The 19,375-nt window shown below is 39.0% G+C and overlaps 1 protein-coding gene across 2 annotated transcripts in view; it reads right to left on the reverse strand.

The window, feature by feature from the left end:
• The window catches only part of TMEM163 (transmembrane protein 163), a 105,340-nt gene that overhangs the window by 21,258 nt on the left and 64,707 nt on the right, over window positions 1-19,375 (reverse strand). For both annotated transcript variants that reach the window (XM_052792335.1, XM_052792334.1), the window contains one exon: window positions 634-730. In XM_052792335.1, coding sequence (XP_052648295.1) covers window positions 634-730 — 97 coding nt within the window. The remainder of the gene's footprint in view (window positions 1-633; window positions 731-19,375) is intronic.

Genomic DNA, 19,375 nt, shown 5'->3' on the forward strand with positions numbered 1-19,375 from the left:
AGGGGCTGGCTTTCATAACCAAAAGAAAGCAGAGAGCAGGAGAAAAGCCCTTTGTGATGCTCCATGGTGAGCCAGTCAAAAAAACAGCTCTTTCACCCAGCATGCTCCCCTCACCTGTTTCATTCCTGCTACTCGTACATGGCTCTGGAATTGGAGGCAAGAGCTGGAAAACAAAAAAATACAACCCCAAAATACATTTTTTCCACATTAAAAATAAAATACTGAAGCCATTGGAGTAGTAAACTGTGGAGACATTCTCCTCATAAAATGCTACTACTTTCATTAAGCCTAGAGAGACTGCCTCTCTGTAAGTGAACTGCTACAGTCCTGTATAACAGCTTTAAGTGAAAGCATGTATATGTATGCCGAGAAAGATTTGGCCCATAAAGGTAACCATGGAGAAGAAGATATGGGGTCAAGCCTATAAAAACCCATAAAGACTAGACTCCCATCACATAAGGAGAAAATACTGCTTGAAGGCTAGGACCAATATGTGCAGCTAGGCAGGAAATGCACCTGCTACAGCTTTGCCAAGTTCAATGGGGCTTCTTGAAAGGAGACGCTGGCCTTTCTCAGTCTCACTGGCAGTGTAGTGAATAAAGAGAACATTTTAAAGAACATGAATCTCCTTACCACTTCTGGAAGCACCTTCTTCGCAAGATCATGGATGGCTTTGATCACAATACATATAGATGACAGGAGGAATATGACACCCAAGATAACACAAGCTCTGGGAAAAAAAGAGAAAAATTAAAAGAAATGTTAAGAACATATTTGGAGTTGTCAACTCCCCCACTGAAGGATAACACACAACAGAATATTAATAATAAAAAAATCTTAAGGAGCTAGAGACTTGAATTAAAGATGATAACGAAAAGAAGTGTCCAGTTCCTCTCCAGTTCTTAAAACCTGGATTATATGTGAGAAGACAGGGCAGACCAGACGATGTTTCAGAGTGAGAAAGACAAGTCTCTTCTGCTCCTGATGATTTATCATAAAGTCCTCTAGAGGTCTGTTTCTCTTTGTTTGTTTCTTTTGCTAGGATCTCACATTAGAAATAATAAGGGAACTTCGTTCTCTTTACCCAACCAGGACAGATGTTTGGTAAATCTGGTCAGTAGCATAACAGAACCTGAAACATCTGTTTCCTCCCCAGATGTCCAAGAAAAAAGATTTTAAGTGCAGATATAAAAAAAAAAAAAATCAGCAGGTTAGGTGCATCACTTTGTAGGTTGTCCAAGGGTCTCTGAATACCTAAATAAGAATCAGTCTCATCAGATTAGGTGTTGTCCAGAACCAGACTCTCTATTCACGCTCTGCAGAGCTTACAATACAGTCTTATAAAAAGCAAACAAATGGGTTAATGAAGAGAAGGTAAAGTAACAGAGAATAATTAGCAAAGAATAATTAAGTTTTCCATAGGACACAGGCACAATGAGGCTTACAAAGCACATAATGCATACCCATACTGTAAAAAAGAAAACTCTTGCTTTTGTTCAAACATACAGACCAATACTACTCTGAGATCAAGTTCCTCTTGCCATGAAATACTACAGGATATGAGGCTTTGATTCCCTTTACACAAACAACAATAGCCAGCCTTTTACAGTATTGATATATCCATAACTTCATTTTACTAATAACTCTTCATATAAAATTCTATTACTATAGGCAGATATACAGTAAGAGCAATTTTAATGTTTAAAGCATGAAATAATTAAGTGATACCTATATGTAGACTTTTTTCTTCAACAGTTGTATTTCCTTTGTTATTCATCATTTGGTACCTATCTGTTAGCTCAGTTTATGGATGCTATAATTATTCCAGTAGAATTCTACTATTTTCAACAACTCAGACATCAGGCCATCTGGTGGTTGGCAGCACATGTAATGTTCACATCAAGCTCAATCTAGAGACTGCAGCTGAACTGTCATTGCTCTGCCTAGGTCAGAGGACACAGCTGCAGCAGTCATGTAGGTGAGTAGCTGGTCGTTTTATTCCCCCACACAAGCAACACCAAACCAAGCTGTGGACAATCCACATAATACTATAGACAAGTCCTCAGTAAAGGGGCTGCCCTTCTACAGAGGAGTACAGACAACGTAGAGGCTAGCATCCTCCCTAGCAATGGAGTGGTACACTAGATGAGGTACTTATCTCAGGCAGGCAAAACTCTGCCACACCGATTTTAAGAGAGATGTTTAACTCCTTTGCAGTAAATTGCAACACAGCCCTCATTCTTGTTAAACATAACCTGTTGTAAAAAGTAGGCACAAAAGGCTTGAGACAGTCTGGTTAGCCTAGTGTCCTTCCCCTAGACTCAGACGCAAGAACAAAAATCTGGCCTATCATCTGTGATAGAGGAAGAAACTCACAGGATGGATGGATTCTCTATAATCCCGCAGCAAGAGGTGATCATTAAATGGTAATATGGATGGGAGGAAAGTTCATCTCCCAAAAAGAATGAGTAAAAGTGAAAATTAGAGGCCTTTCCATTTTCCATTGCATATTTGTAAGCAGGTCTCTGTTCTGCAATAGATTCTTTTCAGAGATTTGCAGTTTCACTCTATCTGAATGAATCACCACACAGACATCTGTCCAGAGCCTCCTGACCTACTTTTGTCAAACTCAAAATTTCTCAGTACAACCTTTATGTATTAGTTCTGTAATATTTAGCACTGCCATAACCCAAGAAGCTTATACTGCACAATCCTTTACAATAGATTCTGTTGTAATTAATTTTTTTTTTGGGGGGGGGGGGAGAGGGAAATGAGGTACAGAAACATACTGAAAGTTCTGCTCATTTACCTGGGACAAATGCAGGCATTATGCAACTTGAACACAGAACTGGTCCACAAAAGTTGGCTGACTTGCCTAAAGCCATTTGCTGAGCCAGTGACAGGCTGACATAAGATACATACACTTCATGGAAGAACATGCTGACATTTCATCTGAAAGCAATGCTGAGACAAGCTTTTCTATCATTCCCAGCAGGCTTAAACCAACATAGCCACAAATCTGTGAGTTGGAAACAACAGATTAAACTTCCTTGTGCCAATACATATTGTTGAATGTCAAGGGTATGGGAAAGAGAAGATGGCAAAGAATCATCACTTCACCTTAGCATACCTTCTATTCCCTGCACACATCTTCCGAGGAAGACAGGCAAACATTCCCTAAGGGCCTGACAGGAGCCTTGCTGGCACAAGTCTAACGTGCCCAGGGAACCAGCACTTGCCCCGACCACTGGCTGGAGTTGGTTCTCACATATGTTGGGAGAGTTTGGGGTTGTGTCTGTAAACTCCAACCACCCAAGCCTAACAAATATTTTGCATCTTTGCCTATGTCAGCAGATAAGTAATGACTTCAGCAATCTTGAGCTGCTTCTCTTATTCCCCAGATCAGTTTTACTGTGTCAAAAGAATTCCCATACACCTACTTAACCAGAAATAGCTAAAAGTAGAAAGAAAAAAGGAAGGTGTTAATAGCAGTGACAGGGGTATTAATAGCAGACAGAAACGCAGTCTGAGGTTTGAATCAGCATTGAGTCGTCATATTTAGAAAGTCTAGCTTCTCCTTTATATGCTGGCTTTTGGAATCCATAGCCATGCAAAATTCATGAGTAATGGCATAGTACTTTAAGTGCAAAAATCCATGTTTCTTGTCTTCTTGAGTGTATCAATTTATCTGCAAAACCACTAGAACAAAATACTGCATAGTGTCTTCTTTCAATCTCATTTGCCAGAAAAATAATTTCTATCTAGACTGCAAATCATGCAAAATCCAGCTACAAATGTACAAAATAAGAAACCTTCAAAAATTAATCTGAAATTTTTACTGCAGTACATAATAAAAAAATTGTAATTGGTTATTGTAAGCTTGCTTTATTTTCAAGCCATTAGACAACGAAAACTTTAATACAAGCCTGCTAACTTCCATCTGCTAACAATTACTCAACTGATTTGTAACTAAATAATGTTTCCAACTGCACATGAAGGGTGTTAGTGCCAAGGTTGTTGGCAAATGCAATTTCATTAATAACATTCAATTAAATTAGATGAGCCAACTGCCACGTCTAAACAAGTTCAAGTCAGCTCAGAAGTACCCATAAAACTTAGAGAAAGAGGAGTTATACAGAAGTGACGTTTGACTGAAAACCTAGTGAAGATTTTACAGATAGCCCTGGCTTGGAATCACCATAGTGTAATAAATGCTCCTCAATCTCCAGGTCCCCCATGATCACTGTCAGCTAGTCAGACACTCTGGAGCAACTGATGGTCCACCTAATGCCCTCATATTCCAGAGCATTGGTATCTTCTTGCTGAGACATGAGAGTGCTCTCTGTCCAGTGACACCCATGATGAACCGATCTCCACGCATCATATGCCACCAGTACCACTTACACCTGCAGCACCTATTGAAGATCATGTACTTATCTTACAGGCATTTCTATGTGAATTAGTATAAGACCTTCCCACTAAATATCTACTACATCATTAGAGATATAATTGATCTATAACACAAAATAATTGATCACTACAGGTTTGACAGGCAACAGAAAAGATCTAATGAAGAATGCACGAATCTAAAATCTCCTTCACTTCCATGTAACATATTGCTTCTAAAAATAAAGAGGAACAGAGACAATTTAGTCAAAACATTTTAAAACATAATAGAAAACCATGATTTGATTTTCAGAAACAATAAGCTTTCTGGAATCTTTCAGAATGCAGTATTTTTTAAAGAATAATAGACTAATTCAGAAAGGACAAGGTGAGGGCATCTCTCTCATATCCAGGCAATAATCAACTTTTAGGTCAACTAAAGCTCAAACTTCCGAAGTTTTTTTTCTTAGAGCAATGGCACTTGGAATGCAAGAGTAATTAAAACTATGTCATTAAGTTGTCAGTAAAGAGAATTTAATATTACGATTTTAACAGTGAAACCACCAAGTCTTCTTTAGTTTGCTGCAGGTCTTGGTAGCAGATCATGATCTGCCAAAGATACTTGTTGATGTGATTTTGATGCAGTATTTCTATCTGAAAATCCAGAAGATAATATAAAGTATAATTCATTGTATTAAAAAATTAACTCATCAATTTTGTCAACTTTTCAATGTAACTTTGTCACAGACAAAACATACTGTTAAATCAGTTGTACTCAGCCTCAGGCATTGAGAATGAAATTATTCGGACTTTCAAAACTGCCAAAGACTTTATACAGCTTTCAAGCTTCAGTTACTGCTAGTTCACTTCTAGTGGAATTCAGAAACATGATTATGTCTAAATCCTAAAAACTAAACTCATGTCTCCAATCTAAAGTTTGGTTCTGGGTGTGCTACAACCTGACAATTTCCAAAAGACATTCTTCTGAAAGCAGTATTACAACCCATATACAACCCATTTATACTTTTACAACCCTGTAAACATCCATTTTCTATTACACCAGTCCTGGATATTTGCACTCGCACCCATCTAAATAAGATCAGTGTAACTGTATTACATGACACACAGCTGCCACCTCGTCTTTTCTGTAACACATTCCCCGTATAGAGCTCTAATAGCCACAATTCTTCATTTTGATGACAAATTCTCACAACTCATAGGAAACCAGAAAAGGAAATCTATCACTGTAAGCACCCAGTAGTCTTTCCCTTAATCAAAAATCTGTTACTTTGCATAAGTTAATGGCTTTTAAGCAAATAGCTATGAAAAGTACTGAGATTCAGGGGGTTCCATCTCCACAAACTGTCAATTTTCAAGCTGCTACTAGTAAGTTAACATTTTTCTTCCTCTTTTTATCACAAAATCAATTTCCTAAGGTGAAAAAGTCCAACTATTCAATTCATTTGCATCTAGGAGACACAGCAAAACAGCCTTCTAATTCACGGATTTATCCTTAATTTTGTCTTATATAATTATTTGTTACGATTCCCTACAGGTAGTGATAAGACTAAAATTCCGTAATATTTCCATCATAGAACTAAAGACTAATGTCACTCGGATCTCTATGGTGCTCAATCTTCAATGTAATAAAGCAATTTTACCTTCAGCATGGCTCTTGCCACACTGAATACTCTTTACATGAGTTGACCCGTTCCAGCCAAAGGGACTTCCTTTCCATGTAAGCAGCAGTCAGCCTGAAGTAAGACTGCAGATTTAGACTCTCAGCTACTTGTTTTGTAACATTTTGTAAAAAATAAATAGATAATAATATTAAAGTCACAAACACACCCCCAGTGACAAGCTCTGCTATATACTACCTCAAAAGAGATCTGGGGTAAGCTATACAAGGGTGACTGGTAACAGAGTTTTCCTCATAATAATTGACTGCTATAAAATAGCCACTGCAGAAGGCTTCCTTTCTTAATTATCAACCTGCTATCTTTCTGGCAAATGGAATACAGTAACACAGTACCAATGAGGGTTTGTAATGAAGCTCTTGGTAATTACTCCTCTTAAGTCAATCCACTCTTACATGCAGCAAAGGTGGTGCAACAGAATTAAGGGTTCAAAAAAAATTATTGATGCATACAAATACAATCTGCAAAAACGTGTTAACTTTCTCTTAGTGGCTCACAGAGACAGTTGTTTTGGGGCAGTGGAGAGGGAAAGGCATCTCACATACTTGGTAGTATGTCTGTTATATCTTGGAACCTATGTTACCACCACACTTCAAGTTCATTAAAATAGTCCCTAAGATGTGATGACACCATGTGGAATAAAACAAGATTGTCAGTAGCAGTCTAATTACTTCCCAGTTTTGTTAACATATGATACAACTAAAATGCAGTATTAAAAACCTAACGTTCTTGTCAAATACTGCTCTATTCTCCCACCTTTTTTATTCATTGCTGTATCCCAGATTACTTGATCTTTTCTGATTACATGGGTTATTTGGGGTTTTGTTACTTTTACCAGTGTAAAGAACCTCACAGAACCATAGAACAGCCCAGGTTGGAAGGGACCTCAAAAAATCATCTGGTCCAACATTTCATGGGAAGGGGATCCTAGATGAGATTATCTAGCACCCTGTCCAATTGCATCTTGAAAGCCTCCCACGATGAGGACTCTACCACATCCCTGGGGAAGTTGCTCCAGTAATTGATTGTTCTTACTGTAAAAAAAAAAAAAAAATTCTTTCTTGTATCAAGATTACTTACCTTATTCATTGAAAACATCACTTACCTTATTCATGGAAAACATTTTAATAATTTCAGCAGAGCTACAGAAGTAAACATGACAAAGAGAACTGTGAGAAAGGTCATTATAAACCACTAGCATTTGTGTTAATATTCTGAGGTAGAAACTATATTCTTACATTTGGAAGCTGCCATCAAAACAAGTTTCAGTTCCTCATCCAATTCTCTGGCAGCTACAATACTATAAATAAAAGATAATACTCCTAATTCCTACAGACAATCCTGTTACCTTCCAAGAGCCAGTTTACATTAGTTTATTTTAATTCTGTATTTTCTTGATTGTTAAGAATCTTACCATGACATATTTTTCTAAGAGAAATGAGTTTTCTACCATGGGAATAGTGAAACATTTTGCCCAGAGAGGTTGTGGAGTCTCCATCCTTGGAAGTTTTCAAGGCCTAAATGGATAAAGTTCTGAGTAACCTATTCTGATCTCACAGCTGACTGCTTTGAGCAAGAGTCTGGGCTAGAGACCTCCTGAGGCCCCTTCCAACCTGACTTATCCTATGATCCTGTGAATTTTTATTCACGAAATCTTTATCTCTGCAGGCTCTGTCAAGATCTTTCAGCTCTAATGGCTCCTAATAGCCCACAGAAAATGAAATGTTAAAATCTCTACAGGCTGTTTTCACCACTGGAGTGAAAAGGTAGTGTTAAAACTATACTTTGCAAGAAACTGTAACTTAGCATTAAAATGAGCTGCAGGCCAGTAAGAGCAAGATGAGATCTAAGCCCAGGAGTAATCTGAGCTTTTTCAGCAAAGCTGAGAAAATCAGTTTTATGATGGACACAGGATTTAATCTCTGAATAAACCCACTAATGAAAATTCTGGAGTTTAAGAAAAATAAAAATTAAATTATAAAAGTAATTAATTTAATAAAAACTATAAATGTGCTAACTACTGTTTCCCTATGATTTGAAAGGATTTTAGTATTAGTGGGTGACAGAGTGAATATCATGTATGGAATCATTCAGGGGAAGTCATATGGCACAATAGGCAAGGCAATTGCCCAAGAGTTAGGAAAATATTTTTGAGCATACAGTTGTCATTCTCTCTCTAATTCTCTATCTTTCTATACATTTTTCTCAATTGTTTTCAGTGCCTAGCAACATAGAATCATAGAATCGTTTAGGTTGGAAAAGACCTGTAAGATCATCGAGTCCAATCGTCAACCCAACACCACCATGCCCACTAAACCATGTCCAGAAGCGCCAAGTCTACACGTTTTTTGAACACTTCCAGGGATGGTGACACCACCACTTCCCTGGGAAGCCTGTTCCAATGCCTGACAACCCTTTCAGTAAAGAAATTTTTCCTAATATCCAATCTAAACCTCCCCTGGCACAACTTGAGGCTATTGCCTCTCATCCTATCACTAGTCACTTGACAGAAGAGACCAACACCCACCTCACTACGACCTCCTTTCAGGTAGTTGCAGAGAGCGATAAGGTCTCCCCTCAGCCTCCTTTTCTCCAGGCTAAACAACCCCAGGTCCCTCAGCCGCTCCTCATAAGACTTGTGCTCCAGGCCCTTCGCCAGCTTGGTTGCCCTTCTCTGGACACGCTCCAGCAACTCAATGTCTTTCCTGTAGTGAGGGGCCCAAAACTGAACACAGTACTCAAGGTAGGGCCTCACCAGTGCTGAGTACAGGGGAACAATCACTTCCCTGCTCCCGCTGGCCACATTATCTGTGATACAGGCCAGGATGCCGTTGGCCACCTTGGCCACCTGGGCACACTGCCGGCTCATATTCAGCCGGCTGTCAACCAGCACCCCCAGGTCTTTCTCTGCCGGGCAGCTTTCCAGCCACTCTTCCCCAACCCTGTAGCACTGCGTGGGGTTGTTGTGACCCAAGTGCAGGACCCGGCACTTGGCCTTGTTGAACCTCACACAACTGGCCTTGGCCCATCGATCCAGCCTGTCCAGATCCCTCTGTAGAGCCTTCCTACCCTCGAGCAGATCAACACTCCCACCCAACTTGGTGTCATCCACAAACTTACTGAGGGTACACTCGATCCCCTCGTCCAGATCATTGGTAAAGATATTAAAGAGAACTGGCCCCAAAACTGAGCCCTGGGGAACACCACTTGTGACTGGCCGCCAAGTGGATTTAACTCCGTTCACCACAACCCTCTGGGCTCATCCCTCCAGCCAGTTTTTTACCCAGTGAAGAGTCTTGTCTAAGCCATGAGCTGCCAGCTTCTCAAGGAGTATGCCATGAGAGACAGTGTCAAAGGCCTTACTGAAGTCCGGTAGACAATATCCACAGCCTTTCCCTCATCCACTAGGCGGGTCACCTGGTCATAGAAGGAGATCAGGTTGGTCAAGCAGGACCTGCCTTTCATGAACCCATGCTGGCTGGGCCTGATCCCCTGGTTGTCCTGCAACAGGACATGTTGCAGGAGATGACAGGAACCCTTTTGTATCTCCTCACTTTGCTGGTACTCTTGTTTTCATTCATTTCTTCCCATAACCAAATACAAATTACATTCTGTGAATGCTCCTTCATTAGTAACTCAGAGCTTGCAATAATCTGCACGTTTCTTCTGGATGAGAGGCAGTCAGCCTGTTTAAACAAAGCCAGGCCTACTTTCATTTAATATTTGTATTATGGCAGCTCTTATAGTCTGATTACAGTAGCCAAGTATAAAATTCCAGTCACACCCAGCCCAAGATTTCTCAAGCACAGGCAAAATTGAATGCTGATACTCAAAGGGTAAGAACTTGGGAGGAAAAAGCTCAATTTTTGGTCACCAACAAATGATTTTCTGGTGGCAAACCACTGGGTTCTGACTGATGGGGATGAAGTGGAGCATGGTAGAGAAAATGGAAGTGGACTCAGAACTAAGTCAGTGGACAAAGAATATGGAAAGGGAAAACATCAGAGGATGTTTTGGAAAGAAGGGGCTGAAAGTGTTTGTTCTGATTTGCAGTCATTTGGGGCGCCAAGGGACGGCAGGGGATGTTGCTAGTGTGGGTCTCTCTTTGCTTTCTCTTCCCTTGATCTCAGCTGCAATCCATGTCCTTCTGAGACCCACAGCTTTTCTTCTCCTCACAGCTACCTTCTCCTCCACAGCAGCCTCTGTTTGCTATCTACACATCCTAATCTGCTGTCACACAAGTGAGGAATAGGAGGAATCAAGCAAGGACCGTTCCTGCCACCAAGGAAGAGTATGTAAACAAGCACGGGGGAGACCTAAGCAGCCATGCTAGCAATATCTGCCTGCACAGCAATAGCCACCCCTGCACACACCCCAGACACAGCAGAGGCAGATGACAGCAAAATCTCTATGGCTGGGTAACACATCTCTATGGCAGGAAGGGGCCTGTTCAGTCTACTGCATGCTGTGCCACAAGCACAGGTCTGCTGCCCATTATTTTAAAAAGAGGCATTAAAATTAAAATGCAGCTGTTCACTAACAGTTGTTCCTTACTACCCATTCTGCAATATTGCCAAGAGAATTCTAGCCACATTTTTCATTAGGGTGACATCCAGAACTGTGAAGACTGTAAAATCTGCCTCTTAAACCCATTAAAGGGCTTACTCTAAAAATAACAATTACCAGCCACTGTGGCATATTACTGTAATACACAGGCAAAAGATGTAATATCAGCCTAAGTCCTGAGATTCCTGCTTCTTTGTCATGCTCTACTGCTAATCTTAAGCTTCTTTGTGTCCAATTAGACAGTTATACTGCTTGTTTGTGTTTGTGGTGTAGCTTATCAATTATCAGGTTTAGATACTGAGGAGGGCTTGGACACCAAACTGTACAGAATCACAGCTGTTCAGTGTATTTACACCTGCCTGTTGCTGGGTGAAGAGGGAATAGAGTCACTTTAAGATGCACTTTAAAAGGAATCCAGTGGGCTCGCTGTTCATCGTACATGTTCCATAACACACCTCCAACTGCCAGAATCCAGACCAGCATCGTTACAGCTACTCTTTTTCCCCACCACAAAAAAAAACCAAACCAGATCACAAAATAAAGAGAACTCAAGTAATAGTCCAAATTATCATTGAAAGTCAATTTCTCAATTATTACATTAAACAAATATACTGTGTTATCACATGGTCTAACCGCTTCTTAAACAACAGAGAGGGGAAATGCTGTTTATAGCTGAGACTCAGATTAGCTATGCTAGGGATCCATTTCATGTTGAAAATGTTACAGGCCTTCTAAAACTTTTATTATCCTCAGGAGTTCAACTAGTCACTGCAGAATAGGTTATTTACAACCTTTAAAATCATGCAGCTGAACTGGGGCAACAGTTCCATAAAGAATTTGATTCTCCAGGTATTAAATATCTGCCAATAAAAGCTAACAGACATTTCTACAACTCAGAGATTTTGAAAACTCTTACGACCTATTTTCTACTTCCCGGTCTGCACAGACTGTACAGTTGCACTTACGGTACACCTGCCTTATAACCACCCTCCTGGCTTGTGAAGAGCTGATCACCCCTCCTAGCCTTGTAGCAGGTGATCGGACATTCTGTCATTCCCCTGAAGCTGGACATTAAAGCCTTTTAAGAATTTCTGTAATATTCATTTTTATGATGATTATCAAATTCCAGTACAGAACACCACCATATCCCTGATTTTTTTATATATATCTATGTGTAAGTACTAGCCAATATACACAAATACTCCCTAATCAACTACCAGCGAAGTAAAAGGAAAGGCTTTCATAAATTAAATAGATTTTGGATCTAGCTCCAGTAAAATCATTGCCAAGTCTACAGATGCCATGCTTTTAGAAACAGATTTTAGAATGTATAAATATATACATTTGCTATTTCATATTTAATATAAATTCTATGTGTGAGGATTTTGTGTGCGTGCGTGCATAAATGTATGCACACATGCATTTCTGCCTGGATAAGAGCAAAGTTTATGATTGCTTCACTTTTGCCTGAATATGGGATAATGGATATATGGAGAAATAATGCAATTTAATAAGTCAGCCTGATGAAGCACCTCTAAAACTTGTTACCTCTAGCACTGTAGCTGGATGTAGTATTTCAGCTAAATATTTCAGAAGAAAGAATGGTTTAGAAATTTTCAGTGTGGTTAAAAAGAAACTATATTTCTCCACCTATAAAGCAGATATCCAAGCACAGGTGAACACTTATTTTGCAAACTCTGCACTGTGCTCCACTGGGTAGGAGGGACATGCATGTGCCACGTGAGGACCAACTCATCATAGCTGAGAACTAAACAAGAGCTGCAGTGGTAGGTTCTTAGCTATTTGTAGTTTGTAGGCTATCTCCGTGCATTTGACATTTTTCCAGATCACTTAGCTATTCCACTCACTCATCACAAAAGAGTTTTTCCTCCAGCCACAGAGGTTTGCCCTGAACTGTGGGTAGGTGTGGATTTTGCCATCTGTGCTTCAAGTCTCTTTCATATGTATGGCATAGATAAAATTATCCACAGTTTTTTCAATGTGACTGATATGTTGGGTCTGAATTGAGAGGATTATTTTCATTCAACACTACCTAAATACACAGTGCTCATTTAGTTGGGCTAACCAGTACAGCAGAGGCAATCCACACATGAAAATTTAAATACAATACATGGCACTATTTCAAACACTAATATGCCTACTTGCTGCATTGCCCCATTTACCTGAGGAGGCTACTTACAATGAAAAACTGAACGCAAGGCATACTCTGTGAAAAGATAACTGACAGAGAGTACGTACCCAGGAGGCTATCAAGCAGCCAAGGAAAGGGATTGGTATACTGCTAATGTTGTAGTCATTGGGTATTATAAAAAGGCTGTTGATATCATTAAGATGCTTCATAAAATGTTTTTAAATATCTAATTCCCATGTCATGCAGTTACACAGCTGTAAGTTTCACCCCTAGTGCATGAAGTCCTAGGAAAGGGTCAGAATATCCTTGTTTCCTTCCTTCCTTCCTCTCTTCATTACATATCCCTATGTAATCGATAATCCAAATATACAGATATCCACATAGTGGATTCCTAGAGTTGTCTGACAACTGAAAACCCTGGTGAACCACCACCAGGTTCTTCCTTCATCAGAAAGAAAAAAAGGCATAACAATGCTGACCACTTATAAACTGAAGCTATATATACACACAGAGATTAGCAATAAAGTGTACATCTTTATCATCGAGCTTAATTAAACATAGTGATAGGGTAGTGAAGGATATAAGAGATTTTCTAATTGTTGCATCCAGCATTCTAATTAGGAGTCAGGTTTCCTATTTACCCCATCCCTGAGTAGTCATCAAATATCTTTCTTAGAGATTGCTTTTAGCTCAAACTAAGCTAGAAATTCTTGGATTAAGCTCTTACAGTTGTGCTTTTCTAGATGTCAAAATAGATGAGAATACCAGCTCATTCTCCCCATAATTTAAGAATCTATTAAGAATCAAATCCTCAGGGCAGGCATTTTTCACTTGGCCAATGGGTTCAGCATTCTGACAGTATCAAATCCAGCTGCCACAGCTGAGGTATAACATATGGAGATGAAAGTTAAGCTACAGACACATAGCAAAGTTTTTAGATAAAGTCTAATTGCAGAGCTGCAAAGACTGCAAGACCTTCCCAATTCTTGATCCATTGTTTTTAAACATAGCATAAGGTGAGAAAAGATATGCAAAATAAATACATGAGCAGAGATAACTGAAGCCACCTACTGTGCCAGTTAACATGTCATCTTACCCACAAAGAAAGAGCACTCCAGAACCATACGGTGCCCCACCGAAAATAGGAATGACTATTTTCTCCTAGCAAAAAGCTTTCACAGCAGCAGGTGGAGGTATGACAGGTATCTGCACCTTTGTCTGCCACACAGTAGAATCCACCTTATTCTTGTTATTTTAATATTACTGCCAATGTTCTGGACAACAGCTACACCAATATAAGAAAAAAAAAAAAGACATATCTGCATTCATTATGTATTATGTCATGGCAACACAGAGTGCTACAAGTTCATTAAAAATTATTTGCCCTTGATACAATTTAATTTTCCTATTACAGTAATAAAGGAAAGAATAGCTGGAGTCTGACATACGCAATCAAAAATAAAAAAAAAAACACACCCAAAAAACCCCACTTAACATTGAAAGAAATGTGAGCTTTCTGCTCTTGGCATAATCCAGAGTGCTCATTATGAGTAAGGTTTCCTATTTACTCTGGCACTGGGTTAAGAAAGATGTTGACAGACTGGTTCTTGGGAAACACAGAATTTAACTTGGTACCATCAACAAAATAATATATAATAAACACCAGCTGCACCTGTCAAGAATCACTATGTTAAATATGCTGTACAGAGTTAGTTTTTGCAATACTGAACATACAAGCTCAAACAAAATCCAGTAGCCAAAAAAAATCCTAGGAGCAATGGATCCTACCGGCATAAGCAAATACTCAATGCTGCACTGCATGTACAGAAATGCAAGCTTGTAGCTCTGTAAGGTAACAATAGGGATATTGCTTTATAGTCTAAGTAGCAGCACTACTCCATTTGACCTGAGCAGGCTGCCAACTCACTCTATTAACTTACCGTGAGCAAAGTCCTTTTTTCCTGAGCAGACGGAATCAAACAAGAGTTGTTTCCTTTGTTGACAGTTTTGAGATCTTTCCAACCAGCTAGACATAAAAAGCTCCATCTTTTACAGCTTTTTCACAAGGCTGTGTGCCTGAAGTTTGTTATTCTGTTTTCTCCATCTTTCCTTTTTTAGTGGTATTTCTCACTTTCTCCTCACACACAGTTCCAGCACTCCAATCCAAGTCCTTCATTCCTGAATTTAACAGATCAAAGAGCTGCCCTTTGGCTGTATAGCTAGTCACTTGTTCAACCTCTCAGGAGACCCTTTTCCAGGTCCCTAATGCTTCAGTCTTCTATTAAGAAATTACTCCTACTGCTACTTACTGGGTTTATTTATGCACATGAAAAACCACTGTTACCACATCAATTTCAATAAATTTCTTCCTTCAACAGAATTTAGATTTGCTTCAGCAGCTCAATAAGCTGTTATGTTGCTACAGATTTACTAAAGGGCAGAATATTCAAGAATACTTGTACACTGGTTATGGAGAGCAGGAAGGGGGACCATTCAGATTTCTTTGTGCATCTTGAATGGCTCAGTGATCATTGAATGTTCAAATCACAAAACAGAAGATTGGATTCAGACCTTTAACCTGACGACCTGCTCTAATAAACCATGCTTTGAGCAAGGGGGTTGGACTGATGACCGCCCGAAGTGCCTGCCAACGCCAGCTGTTCTCTGGCATAGCACTGCACAAAACTCTTACCATGATGTAATAAGCTGTACCTGGCCCAAAGTGCACAGGTAGTGGGTCTACTATAGTTTTACAGTCTCTGGTTTATCAGCTACATCAGAGTATACTCCATCTTAGTTTCCCCTCTTATGAAGAAAAATAGAGAATTGCAAAAATTTTATTTTGGTCATAAATTTTCATCTTTTGTTGAGATTCAGAACTATTTCTCAAGTTATTTCAGCACTCTTCTCTTTCCTGGATTTCTTGATCATTGATTTGTTGATGATTTGTTCAGCACCTCTAAGTTTCCTGCATGTTCACTTGCAACCCAGCAGATCACACTGAGCAAATCAAGAACTCGTGAACTACTCTGACTCTCTTCCCAGATAACTGTACTCCTTCCCACCTCTTGCATTGCCTCAAGACCTACAATTCTTTCAACCACTCTTCTAAAATACACGAAAATGTAGTAGCCTGGCTTTACCCTCTTCTATTTGACTGCCAAAACAGAAAGATGGTGAAGTGCAAAACTGTCTGAAAAAGTACCAGTAACAAACACATCAAATATTCATCCCACTCCTACATACTCTTTCATTAATGAGCCAGCTAGGCAGAATCAAGCAGTGTCTCATATGGCCTACAATCTTACAGTGGTTTATACCTGATCTTGGTGAATATTCATTATATTTTCAAAGCCACTTGGTATATTTAAAAATAAAGCATAAAAATTTCATCATAATTTAAGACATACCTTGAACATATCCAGCTATATCTTTTTCACAATGACTTAAGAAAAATTCTCATCAATAAAAGACTTGAAAAGCCTGCCAGCTTTAGCTTCTCAGGCCATCAATACCAAAGACTTTTCAAGAAGGGCAAATTGCAGAGGTAAGTTAAAATATATTTTGCAGTTACTACATGTGAACCACCATAAGAATCAACAAAGATCTACATTGTATAACTTTGGTCACATATACACTGAAAAAGCACCTTCTCATCTTGCCCCAGAAAATTACAGAAATCAAATGATCTAGTAAAAATGAAACCCATTAAACTGAGTTAAACTCAGCAGGACAAGTTTTCATTATAGTTTCAGCACTACAATTTCCCTGAAGTCAAATGAAAATGCATTGGTTCAGCTTACCAGAACTTGGCACAGCAAGCAGTTTTGTAGTGTTCATTCTGAATACCAGCCCATGAAATGTTGCAACTCTAACTTCCATATGGCTACATCTTAAGTAAGATTAATGCAGTTCTCTTACATCTTAGCATTTTATTCTAAGTATTTAATTCATAGCACATCATGAGTCAGGCCGTATTCTCTGTGTCTTTTTCTGGGGTTTTGTTTTTCATTCTATCTTTATGTTCTCTCTCAACGACATCCAACAGTTAGGACTGGATCTAACATTGCCCTTCCACGAAAGGCTTTCCACTGATTTCAACGGATTTTGGATCAATCTCTTGCTGTCAAGTTTATGAAACAGGAAATTTTATAAATTTGCAATACATAATTAATTGGCAATTCCACTTGGCTTTTGTCAAGGAGCTCACGTTATTTTCAGATATGTTAGGATACACAGACAAATATAATATTTAAATCCATAAAAGACAGGGCTATAAATAAAGAACTACACTGAAGTCACTCTGGCGCACCTAACTCTGGTAAACAATAGTAATGCTTTTGCAGAAACCCAGAGTTTTGCACAGGCTCCTGTGCTACGGTAAAATATGGCTAGGCACACAGGAACAGGAATAATGCACAGCCTCACCTAAGCACCTAGATGAATTTGCACCAAACTCTCCAGAAGTCTGAGAGCAGACTTCCCCACTGAGGCACTGGCACACAGAAAAAAAGGACTGTGAAAGACCGGGTGTAGTTATAGGCACATATGATACAAAGATTATTTACAAGGTACGCAAGCAGCCAGGAGGAGTCATGAAACATTTTCCCAGTGCAGAGGAAAAATAATTGCATGCAATCTTTCAAGCAAGAGATTGATTAAACACAACAGGAAATTAGAAATGTGCCTCCCTTAAAAATCTGACACAGTGAGAATTGCCTTAAGAGACACAACCATCTCTTCACTTGTCAGTACTATGATGATTCTCCTGTCAATTCTAGAAACGGAGGGATAACCAGACTGCCTCTACAGTGATTCATATTCCCAGCATATGGTAACATTCTTTCACTCAGTACTAATCTCATCATGTAACCTTAGCTGTCTTCAACTACAGGGCATGGCAAGTAATTCATTGACTCAATTTAGCCTTATGAAAAGCAGAGGGATTATATGAAAGCAAATTAAAAATGAGCATAAAAAGCAGGAAGATATGTTTGCTACTTGGCTTGTTCACTTTATGGGCTTAGCCATAGGGATATGTTGATTCTTCTTTTGTATTGGGATTTATTTTCTCTATAAAAGTACTTTACAAGGTTCCCTTGAAAAAGCTCAACAGAAGGAGATTTCAAAACTATGTTAATTGAATGTTGACAGGAATCTCTGTAGACACCCACAAAAGCAAGATACTCAGGAAATGTCTGTTAAGATCTCCAAATTTGTGCAGGAAGACTAATTTTAATCACATATTTCTGGATTTATTTTTATGAATCAATGCCACATCAATCTTCTATGGCCTTTTATTCCAAACTGTTACGTATGGAGCCCTGCCAGAAAGGAACTCACAGTGCTGGCGAGCTGTTGCATGAGCCTGAGTTAATACTGCTTACTGTTTTCTTAGATTTTAGGAAAGGACTACGAAGACAAGTTACAGTCTCCTCTGTGGGGCTTTTTTTTTTTTTTTTTTTTTAACTTCATCCTACCAGTTATGTAAAAGCTCAGTTTCATCAGGCTTCCCTTCTTGTAGAAAGGACTTCACTAGAGGTGTTTCAGAACAAAAACTACCTTATACCCCTTTATTGTAAAATTATAGTCCATTCCAGGGCATAGTTGAACTATCTTCAAACAAGCCAGATGGGAGGGATACTGCTAGCAATGGCAGCACAGAACAAAACCAAAGCAGATAAATGTATGCAATTCTCCACCTAGATGTACCCAAAATTGGAGCAGGAGATTAAAGTCTTCTTTATACACTAGCTGGAACAATTCTTGAGCCAATCTCCACCTGATCTTCTCAGCTACCACATGCATTGCCAATAGAAATGCTGCACAATGCACAATGAAGCAGAATATTATTTCCACTGTGATCAATACTGCACTGCAAATTAAAGAGCTTTTTTCCATAGGATCTCCACAGCAAACATTAAACATACTTACTTTGCAAGCATATACTTTTTTCCATAAAGATGACATGCAAGTATTGATATACTCTTACCAAAAGTGCAATAGTTCTGTAATAAAAAGGGTGTGTGGGTCTCTCTCTCTTTGCACAGCAGTTATAATAAACCGTATCACCCTACTACCATATCACTAATACAGGCTCAATCTTATCAGAAGTTCTGTAATCTCAACTTCTAATAACATCACTAGCAGTTGAAGTGATTTACATTCAAAGGGGTTCATATTCCAATCTTGTTAAGGGAAGCACAAATATAATACAAGCATCAATTTTAAAAACATACTCTAGTAAGAATAATGGAGTAAGATGCAAAATAGAAGATTTACAAATCCATTACAGACTGCAAACACAGTTCATTTGATACAGATGCTGCAAGGGAAAAAAAAAAAAAATCACAAAGCCCTAACAATTACTATCTTGGCTAAAATGAAACTGAAAATCACAATCACAGGGAGGTTTGCCTAAGTAAAAGCTGCATGTTTGGGACCAAACAGTACGAGTAAGTTGGCAGAAGGAAAGAATACTTGCTGACATGACAAAATGTTTTTTGTCAAAGCTCTGGAATCTGTAGCATCACAGCTTGACAGCAAAAGCTCTGTAGGCCTCTACTAAAGCCAA

The sequence above is a fragment of the Harpia harpyja genome, chromosome 7 (genome assembly GCF_026419915.1).
Source record: "Harpia harpyja isolate bHarHar1 chromosome 7, bHarHar1 primary haplotype, whole genome shotgun sequence".
NCBI classification, from domain to species: domain Eukaryota; kingdom Metazoa; phylum Chordata; class Aves; order Accipitriformes; family Accipitridae; genus Harpia; species Harpia harpyja.